The following is a 12,171-nucleotide window of genomic DNA, read 5'->3' on the forward strand; positions in this document are numbered from 1 at the left end:
TATTAATGATATTAAAAAATAAAAACCCTTTGGTACAGGAAATATTGCCTTCTTTATCATGTATGACTGTTCCCTGAGTGGTTCTTTTTCATGCGAAACAGTTTTTAACAACAATTTATGGGTGTATGGGAGTCCTCTTAATTGTGAAAAAAGGTCTTAAATTTGCACTTAAAAAAGATAAAGTTCCTTATAAGTATGCACTCTTCTTTTCAAAACTAAAAACGTGGAGAAATATTATAGAAAATGTTGACATATTTTATTTATGGCGTCGCCTAAAACAGTAATACATTGGTATACATGTGTACCAAACAAATTGCTATCTACATCATTGGTTCACAGATAGATCTATCACTAGATGACCTCTCTCCTATGATATTTTATTTTTATTTATTTTATCATATTATTTTATTATACATTTAACATAAATTTTCATTTTCTTAATAAAAAAAAAAAAATAATATTATCGGTATGATAAGGGTGAATGTCCAATAAGTAAATAACATACAAATCTGTACACATCGTTTATCAAAATAAATAAATATTAATAAAATAATAATACCTAATTAATAATTAATAAATATTACATATCGTTAAAAATTATATGAGTAATTTAAAATTGTATCCATTGTAGATCATATGAATAAAAAATGCATTCACGTTGAAAATAGAGGGTTATTATTATTTTACATTATTTTCGGTTATTCAAACATTTGAATAAATACCGAATAAATTCGTCAAAACCCAGAACGTATAGTATTATGTATAATATTACTCTATATTTTATAACGATAATCGCATTCAACAAATTAAAATAACCTCTTATACAGTATGTGTAAAAAAGTTATTTGATAATATTCTTTAAACGTTTCTTCGAATTTATAGCACCGCCAAGCAGATTGGAAATCTTAGACAGCCAGAATAACGTCGCTCAGAGTTCCACATTGCCACCCGTCATGGAAAACGGGACATTGGAAATCACATGCAAAGCTTACGATGGTATGTATACAATTATTTATATTAAGAAAAAAAAATCGGACACATATCTTATGTATAATTTATTTGAAAGTATTGAACAAACTTGTCACTGATTTGGGTAGAACTCGTGCATAGCGGCACTATATACAGAACATGAATGCATATCTATCTATGTATCTACTTATAAAAATGAAACTAGAAAACGTTACTGAGGGACCTTCCTTTCTAACGAGTAAAGACTGAAATTTTTTACATGGCTATCTTATTCTCCTGTCAAGTGTGTTTTGTACTGTCGGTGTACTGGTCGGCGTACTGTTATATCGACCGACTTAAACGACAAACGTCCCGCATTGTATTGTTTCGCATATCTGTCATGCGTCGGTCACTTGTTTACAATCTGGGAAACTATTTGTGTATAAGTTACACTTTTGGAATAATTTTGAAACAAAGTGTTTCTAGAATATTTGAAAGATGAATTCACTTTTAAATAATGATATCAAAAATAATATTGATAATCTTAACAAAATCAATATGACATTATTACTAATCAGCTTAAATTACCTGACGAAACTTTTTTTGACTGAAATTTTCCACAAAGAAAAAATATTGATTATAAAGTGAAATTATCGAAGTAGGTATTTACTATTTACGTTTAAAAACGTTTGACAAAAATATTTTAAACAAACTTTAAAATTTATGCATACTGTTAAAATTGAAATATCTGCACCTCGACTTAAAATACAAACGAATACTGTCTTTTTACTTTGCTATTAGTTGATACGCTAACAATTGTAATAACTAACATTGTTATAGCGACCGAGTTTCGGAATGGATTTTCAATTGATTAGATAGTTGAGAAGGATTAAATATACATTGTAGTGGTACAGAGGATAATGACTAGCGAGTTTGATTCCAGGTCCAATGATATCAGTGGTTTGCTATCCAATTACAATAGCATAATATGTATGTCAGATTTTATTGTGTTTTTGTTTCCTTCATTTGTTAGTTATTAATCATTATTATTATTATTATTATTATATTGATAGAAATATGTTGATAATTTAATTCCAAATGATAACTATTAGAACAAATGGCTACAAAATATTGATTGAATTTTTTTTTATAACTTATGTCATAATGATGAATTAACAACATCACTTGGTATCTATATATTTGTAATTTATCGTCAACTCTTTTTGTTATGTTTTTTTTCAACCTGTTTATTTTTGATTTTTTAGTGATTTATTTATAGCTGTTTTACTTTTTTTTGTCCGTCATCCCTCATCACCTTTCTGGAGTAGTTAAAATATTTCAACCTTTAACTTTGAGGGCTGTTTTTAGGATAGGAATGTATATATTTTAAGGGAGGAAGGGTCGAGAGAAAAAAAATTCAAAGTGCTTTTCATAATAATTGAAAAAATTAATAACAAAAAAAAACATATAAAAACTGAATTATCATTTCTATTTTTCGGACAAATTGGTTTTTTTTTATTAATTACATAGATACTTAATATTTTCAATGAATATTTAAATTAACAATTTTTATATTAATATTATATCAATTTTTAATACTTTGGCTTTTCGAAATTTGTATATGAATTTTAAATGTTTTATTCATAATAATTTTTTTTTTTTGATTAGTCAATAGTTTTAAATTTAATTTTAAAAAATAGTATTTTATAATTTTATTTACATTTTAAGTAAACTGTCATATATTATATTTTCTAGAAAAACATCGAGAAATAAATATTTTATCAAACATAAATTGAAAGAATAAAACAAATTACAATATCTGAATATCATGTGATAATAAATAATGTAAAATGTAGAAACCAATAAATAAATAATTAATAGTTTTTTCCAGTTATTATACTTAATATTTTTAATTAATTATAATAAATAACTTGAATTATTGACGAAAAACCATTATTATTTGTATGACTAATCTATTTTGTTAAAATGTTCAAACGTTAAAAAAAAAATCAGTGACAATAATATATTAAAGTTTAAATAAAAAAAATATATCAATATTTTTAAGTTTTGTAAATAAATTTGATAAAAAAAATCTAATTTTCTAAATTGAAAAATATACATATCATACGATTTTAAATAATATTTGCTACATAAATCATGTAATTAATATAAATCCAAATTTAATTTTACTTTATTCTTATAAAATGTGTGTAAGCACCTAAATACGATTATAAAATAGTCATTCGATTTAAATTAAGTATTTAGAACTTAAACAAATCAAATATAACAATTCAATTTTTTAAACAACCACGCAAACTGTCGGGATAGGTTATATCTAACTACTGTAAAAAAATATTAAAAAATAAACCGACAAGCTAGTGTCATTTAAATAGTACTCTAGGTACATTTTCAAATAAAATAAAATAACCAATTGGTATTAGATAACATATCTATAAAAACAGAACGACACATATAGGGGAACTAAAGTCAATTCCAATAATCTGTAAAACCTACAATTCTTACTTGAATTGGCTTTGAAAACTAATAATCTTGCCATGAGAATTTATCACACCATCTTTACAAAAACCATTATATTTCTACTTTACTTGATTAGTTTATAGTAATAATGACGATAAAAATATATACTATATCATATAATATTATTATTTAACAAAATAAATATTAATTCGTAAAAATAACTTAATCCTTTAGTATAAAAAATATTATGCTAAAATATAATTAAATTTCATATGATAAAATGAATAAAAAAAAAATCTAACTATATTTAATATTTAACTAACATAAACTAAAAATATATTACATTATAAATTATTATTATTTATAATACAAACACTTATGTTAACCACATGAATGTGAATGTTGAGAGGTTTCTTTAAAGTCATTTTATTGCATTTTCTTAACTTCTTTTTAATTTACTTATTATACGAATATTGTATAGACTGACGCAGGCGTTCCTCAAACTGTGGGTCGCAAGTCAATTTTTAGTGGGTATTGAGAATTTTATTAATTATATAGATTCTTAGATATTCATAATATTTTATTTCGTATGAATATAATATAAACTATATTAATTTATAAGGTGTTATTACCGACCATAGCAAAAAAGTAAAAAATAAGCACACACTTCGCATACGCATCAATATTAAAAATACATTTGTAAAATTATATACTCATTAGTCATTACATAAACTACATAAACTTTATAGCACAAAGTAATAAATAGTAAAAGCAATAAACAAACTTTGATTTTTTAGAACTAATTCCTGTTAGAGTGAAATCATGAGGGTCGCAATTGTTTTCAGGGAATAATTTAGATCATGGTCTTAAAAGATTAAGAACCACTGGTATAGACTATAGATGTACGCTTTTCCTGATAAAAAAAAAATGTATAAATATTTCTATTTGAATAATTCCAATTTTTCTAAGTGTCTTTATAATGTTAGAGTACATAAAAAAAATTACATACCGAAATATTGATTTTAAAGACATCGACGTACAACAAAGAAAAGAAAATTATAAATAATAAATTTACAATGTAAAATTTACAAATTTCATAATTATTACTTACATGGATTTGTTATATAATTGATATTTATTTCATTATATAGGCAATTAATAATTACTAATTAAATATTATTTAAAAAACTAAATGTTACCTTTAGAAAAAAAATATTGAAGTGATGAAGTAAAAATAAAAATTTACATTTTGTAACAACTATAAACATATTTTATAAGTTATAACTATAATAGTCCGTTAAAATATACATATTTAATTTAATAGCAGTGACATAGCCTTAAACTAGTGGCCCTATATAGCCTTTAAAATATGAAAACTCTCTGTAACACAAAATTTGAATTGTAATAAAAATTTAATTAAATATCTAATGATTCAAAATGGTAATAATTATTATTATATTATAATGTATATTCATTATACAATATACATATATTATTTTACCACTTATACATTTATAAAAACAATGATATTGTAATGTAATGTTTAATATACACTTAAAAATTAACTTTTAGAGCTTTCATTTGAGCGAGCTTATCAACGACGACTGAAGCTCGAAGTGTTATCTGTGTGAGTGACGCGCTCACGATAATATTATGTATACCAACGACGGGCTAAAATTCTACTTATTTAGTTGGACGTTCACGTTTATGTCTGCGGAAACCAACTTGTGTAAACATGTGAACGAGTTTGTTTTAGAACAACAAAAACGTCAAGTTGAAATAAAATATAATTAAAGCGTATTTAAATACAAAGATAATACGCCTAAGCGGGAAAAATGTAAAATTGCACATTGTCGTTTTAAATTTTAGTATTTCATTAATTTTACTCGTATTATTATAGACAAGAGAAATGAATCTACTTACAATATCAGCTATTTCGCAGGCGTAGATTTACAAACGTTGTACTTAAAGTTGAATTATTTTCAGGAGCATCTCTATTACAAAAGCGCTTATTCGCGGAAGTAAAATCTCATTTCTAATGCGTTATGTTTTTAATTTCCTTTTAAAACTTTCACTCAAATGTACACGTTCATCGTCTGCAATTATCTTAAAATAGTGGTGCTGCAATTACCACGTATTTTATATAATAGTTTATTTTTATAACGAATCGTTTGAAAAACTAATGACGTACGTAGGTATGTAAGATTATAAACGCTGCCGTAGCTCCATATATATTTACTTTATGTATTAAATCAAATATTATTTATAAAAGGTAAGAAAATTTTAATTTAAAAAAAAAAATGTTCAGTTTTTAGTAAAAGGTCCTGTGCCTCCCCCTCTCACTTTCACATACTCTGAGCACCCCGCCTTAAATAGGTACGCCACTATTTAATTTAATATTTCATACGCTTTGGCCGTGTAAGTTTGTGCGTACATAGTAAATGATCATAAGTGTGTGTGAAGATTTGGCTATAAGAAAGGACACCTAGCTATTCTCACGCACCTAACAATTTTGTGTTTCACGTATTTATCGCATATTATTTCAAACTGATCGATTTTCATTCCATTACGACGATATCGTAATATCAACCTATTCGATAACGTGATAATATCATTGTGAAAACAGATTTGAACGTCCAAAATCTTAGTAAGTTTGCTTTGGAATATAGATACTTATGTACAACATTTTCTATTTTATTAATCCTAAGAAATGTTATACGCTGTCGAATTTATGAAAATGTATGTAACAAACTTATATTTTTATAAGTGTATTTTTAAGTTGTACTTGTACCCTATGTATACAAAATATATTATTAGATCTGAAAAAGACAAGACGAAGAATTCATACTTATTTTAAAACCAACATCGTCTAAGTATATTTTTCAGTAATTACGACATAATAAGCATAAATAAGTATTATTAGCATAAAAAACAGTCTATTTAGAATCTCGTCCATTTATTTTATATTTTGTTTATAATTAAGACAGTTTTATACCTAATAAAAACTTAATTATAACAAATGGTTCCAAATTTAGCAATTAAGAAAATCAATAACACAGAAATTACAAACATTATATGAATCATATTAATGTTCTGATACAAGTGAATAATGAAAATTAAGCATCATAAATTCATGGTATTTATATTATGAATATTATATAATGTTATATGACGTGTAATAATTAATAATATAAATAATAAAATAGTTAAAAAATTCTTAATAGTTTAAAAAAAATACTCCCTAATAATCATTTTTATCTATACACAGTATAGTTAAAAATAATATCTTGTATCTAAGTTATCTTTAGTCTTTATGAAATGTTAGTATCAACAAAATTTCAAAATGTTTACTTTGCAAAAATCTAAATCTAACTTTGTAAGCTTAAGTATAATATATGTTCTTTACAGTTTAAAGTTTAAATACGTGAAAATTAATTATAAATTTATATAGTCTTTAAAGTTTTTTTAAAATACACTTGAAGTTTTAAATGCGCTTCAAGCTTCGATTGTACATTTTTAAACAAAAACGGGCATCAAAAGATAAAAACGTATACCTACACACAAAAAAGTTAATAAAGCGTAACAACTTATGTGTTCAGTTTTAATTTGTGTTTATTTTTACACTTCTTTAAACATTTTTAGATAAAATAAGTATTATACAATCACAAAAAATAATAACCATTGGTAAAATAAAAATCTATATTTTCAAAATATAAAAAGAAAATGTTGTATTTCTGAAGAAAAAAAAGCGTTTTTTATAATAAACATAATATTAATGTATCATTTCTGTAAATATCATTAGCTATTTTCTTATTACATAAGTATTAATATGATAAATAGTTAGGCTAGGTATAACGATATAAAAATACATTATATACTTAATTGCTATTCTTTTTTTTCACGTGAATTGATCCTCGAAATAAAAATATATTCTCAATTGCAATGTACTCGAATCTTAAACTAAAAAAGTTAGACCACCGCTGGTAGGTACATAGAACATAAATATAGAATAATATGGATATCTGAGTAAATTTTAAGTTTTTTGGGACTTTGGGTCATTGAAAAAGTTTAGTATTTCCTTTCTCTTTATTTTTGGCGTGTATGGTGTTATTATTCTACCACTGTTTATTATTATGTGTGTAACGTATATTACGTGTATAAATTATTTAATGCACTTACCTTAGTTATAATTGCTGCTGTCTGTTATATGAAAATATAGCAATGAAGAGATGTTTTGACGGGGTTGAGTGCAATGACCGATATCACTATGATATGTTTAACATCATTCGATTTATATTCGGTTTAATGTATAAAAAACGTAACTTATATCACTGTACGCATGATTTTTTAATGATTATAGGGATTAATGCTACTAAGTATAGTAAAAAACACGGCTTCTTTAATTTTAACTGGACATTTTTTTTTATCGTAATTTCAAAATGTTTAACCACACAATTATACCAACTGCAAAATCGACTTCTTTTTTTAAAGCAGTAACAATCACATTTTTAAAGATTCTAATAGTTATTTTTTTTTTTGAACATTTCAATAGTAAAATTAACAAATTTTGATTCTCTTTCTTATACTGCTTTCTATGTATTCTCTTTTGTTGATAGTGAATATTTATCTAATCTAAATTTTAACGTTGTGTTAATTTATCTTTAGTATATTATTTTATTTAGTATATTACCTATACTAATTTTGACTTGTAAGAATATCTGACACCCCTGAAGTACCAAATATAGACCGATTGAAATTCAAAGTGTCCTTATATCCATGTAAGCTTTTTTCTTTTACATATATATATATATATATAGAAAAACCTTAATACTAAGCTACCTCTCTATGTCTATAAATTTAGTACCAAGATTTTCTAAAACTATCACGTAAACTGATAAAAATTCAAGACAAAATACTATTTTTACTTAAATCAATTCAATAGAATAATAATAATTATTAGTTATATACTATGTTATAATAATATATGAATAGGATAGATTTGATAGTGGAACCCAGCAAAAAGTTACTTTTTTAAGAGATATACAAACAACTAATTACCGATGTTTTATAACTCATTTGAATTGAAATTTGAACGATGTCAATTAATACTTGTTTAAATAAAAACAAATATATCGGTTGCCGACAAGGGCCAGAGCAGATGAGATATTAAAAAACTGACCAACAACTGTTGTTTAGTCGGCTCTTGTAATAATATAGTTGTTAAAATAATTAAAATAGTATCATCTCTACTTGTGATGTGTATCGGTCGTATAGAACGTTCAATCCATACGATACATTCATATATTAACGTGCACAATTGAGAATGAACTTTGGTAGGTAACGTAGTTTGTTTGTAGTTTTGTAGAACTTACAAGTATCATAGTAGTACGTCTGATGGTAAACGCACGTGGAATGTTTGAGGAATGTGTATTATGTGTTATTCCTGTTGTTTCCACTGTTTGAAAATAACGCATTCGTAGAAATAAGACTTGAGTGTGGACGTGAGCAAAACTCATATTTTAGAAAACTTGAACATTTTAAATTTATTTTTTATTTTTATATTATCGTAAACAAAATGTGTATATCTATATATTTTAATTATACATATCTAAATATAACTAAATGAAAATTTAAAAATTTTGATTATTACTTTTCTATAATATCATGTTTTGCATTCATTGTAATACACTATAAAGGATGACATTCAAAATACAATTTTTAGATTAATAAATAAATTAGGTACCAATAATATTTTATAATACCCAGCTGAAGACATTTCTGGAATAGGTTAGTTCATTGTAGATAAATTTAACAATTTAATAATATAATAGTAATCGAGTACATCGAGAAACAGCGTAGCGGTGAAAACCGTTGTGAAAACCACGTACCGACGATAATCACGATATTACGCTTTTGGCCGTAATGACATTAAATACTGTCAAATGTATGTTCCTTCTAACTCACTAGTCGAATTTCTTCATAATATTTAAAATTCATATAACATATTATTGTACCCACTAAGTTTTTAGATCTTATTCGGAGTCGATCTCGTAACACTATGAATGTTAAAGCTCAACTTCAAAACATAAATAAATTACTAGCAAAAATGTCTCATTATTTTTTATAATAATCGGGAAAAAAAATTAGACCTTTTTTATATATTTTTTGAAAAATATTTTATTTTAGTTTTGAATTTATTAATATTATATAGTATAAAATATTCTTTTTTTAGTTGAAAAACCACAATAAATCTAATTTCTAATAACGAAAATTATGTACATCATCTGTATTCGATGGGTTAACTTTCTTTGGCGAGTGGTCGTTTCACGGCATCGACTACACATAAATTTTATTTGTATGAGATTGGTGTTTGGCAATAACGCCTAACGCAGCTAGTAATAATTATTAAAGAACATATTAAAAGCACGTGCGCTAAACGTGAATTTATTTTTAATCTAACTTTTTTTCGATATTTGCGTCAATCAAAATAAAACAATTATATTTATTATGATAACTAGTATAACTAATTATTTATTTATAATTTCGTAGTATCTAAATTTATACTGCAGTACCTTTACATAATAGTATGTGTACATTTTTTGAATGGTTCCCGTAAAAAACCTCTTATATTATTCTTATTATTATAAATTATAATAACCTAATTAATAAGTATTCAAGAGCTCATTTCTACTTCATGATATTATGAAATTATAAAAATGTAAAGGTTATTGTCATTAAAAAAATATATATATTTATGTATAGTTTACGTGTTGTTACTTGGTTGATATTGTACCAAAAAAACATAAGAGTTGTACATTTTAATGATAAAGGCAATTGAACATTTTTGAATTGTATACGAATCTCATACGTTCTTAAAAAAAATATGTATATAATTATTTTCGTAATATTCGATGCTGAGAGAATGTTAATTGTCAAAGCACTGTTATGTTGCTAGTGTATTTTTGATAAAGAAACAACAAAAATTACACTGGCATTCACTTAAGTAAGGCAATCAACCCATAAAATATAATATAGTATATACGAGTATACAAAAAACGGATTTATTTAAGATTTATTTATCGTTGATCATTAAGTGTTGATTTTTCGATCACAATATGTTTAATATAGGCTCTGTGCCTAGGTATTTAAAAAATATAATTTTCGCAAACATTGTTTTTAAGTGTTCATAATTCGTATTTAATAAAAGCAGAAATATTATAATACAATATTGTGTACCCTTAATCGTTTTTCGTAGTTACGGTTTGTTTATTATAGTTTTAATCAGTTTAATCTGCACCTTGGCACACCGCCAAAACACTTTTCAACTAGGTAGGTACTAGGTAGCACTATGCACTATGCAGGCACAGATATGATTGGATTTCCCTACAAAAGATAACAACATAATTTAATGTAATATTTATGTTAACAAGTAACAATATTATAAAATAAAATGATTTAATCCTATTACACTGGGAATGTAAAATACTTTATACCTAACAAAATTACAAATTATCAAGAAAAATAACTAATATTTTAAGATCACGGATTTAATAGATTTAACAGAACTTTCGTGATACAAATAATGTATTAGCATTGTTATTTCAGTTTTTTTTTTTCAAAAATAATGAGTACCTAATTATTATTTTTAGTTATTTTTAATTAAATACGGAGAAAGTAAAAAATACGACATCGGACGTTTGCGAGAAGTATAACATCGCACCTACCACTGTGACATAATTTATATATTTATTCATTTTCAAATTTTTATAACCCCTGCTGTTAAAGACTGCAGTAGATATTTCATTATATTTAATTTTAGTATTCCAAACGAAACGGTTAATAATTATTAATCATATTTTACAATATCATACCATTGATATTTATATATTTATACATGCGCAGTTTAAAAATATGTTATTTTATTCAAACTATTCCGTTGTTCAGAAATTCAGAATAGTATAGGTTGATGAAAATATTAAAGCAGTTCAGTCGTTATTACGGTGCTAAAATAATCTCAAAAAAATTAACCTAACGAATAGATTTTCTTTTAACTAACATAATAGTATTATGAAGTATTTTAGTTCTAAAAAATTGTTTCAATAATGTCATTATAATATACATGTATTTTTTCTCATAAAATGCTTATGCCTTTTAAATATATAATACTTTCGTACTATCAATCAACATTAATCTTTTATTTTTATCTCGGATAATTATGACTTGCGTGTTTTGGCTTGAGTCATACACTGAAATAATATATGAATAATATATTTTCTAGAATAAAATTTCAATATAAACTACATATTATTGATATCCGCACTACTTAGGTATATTGTATTGTATCTACATAAATAATTATATGAAATAATATTTTAGTAAATATAAATAATGTTTCCGGTTTTCTATCATTATGCCAATAGAATAAAAATATCATAATATAATAATGCTATGTACGACTAATCATATTATGTTTAATAATACCACTGAGAAAGTTAAACTTAAATCATTATTTATAGAAATGTCAATGTAATTTAAACATTTAATTAATAATTTAAATTAAATGTAGTTCTGTAACTGGAAAATAAAATAACTTAATAAATCAAATTTCGTTATTTAATAAAATGTACTATTGTACTTGTACTCACATAATATTTTAACAGAATGAAATACGCATAATATTTGAGTTGTGAACATTGGTAAACCCGTTTATAATGTTATATATCATATCATCATGCATAACTGATT

General features: G+C 24.5%; 1 protein-coding gene across 1 annotated transcript in view; it reads left to right on the forward strand.

The window, feature by feature from the left end:
* LOC114129926 (nephrin-like) overlaps window positions 1-12,171 on the forward strand; it is a 224,564-nt gene that overhangs the window by 169,687 nt on the left and 42,706 nt on the right. Inside the window, exon 5 of the mRNA XM_050205855.1 lies at window positions 883-996. Within this exon, the coding sequence (XP_050061812.1) occupies window positions 883-996 (114 nt within the window). The remainder of the gene's footprint in view (window positions 1-882; window positions 997-12,171) is intronic.

Source organism: Aphis gossypii, chromosome X (assembly GCF_020184175.1).
Source record: "Aphis gossypii isolate Hap1 chromosome X, ASM2018417v2, whole genome shotgun sequence".
In the NCBI taxonomy this organism is placed as follows: Eukaryota; Metazoa; Arthropoda; class Insecta; order Hemiptera; family Aphididae; genus Aphis; species Aphis gossypii.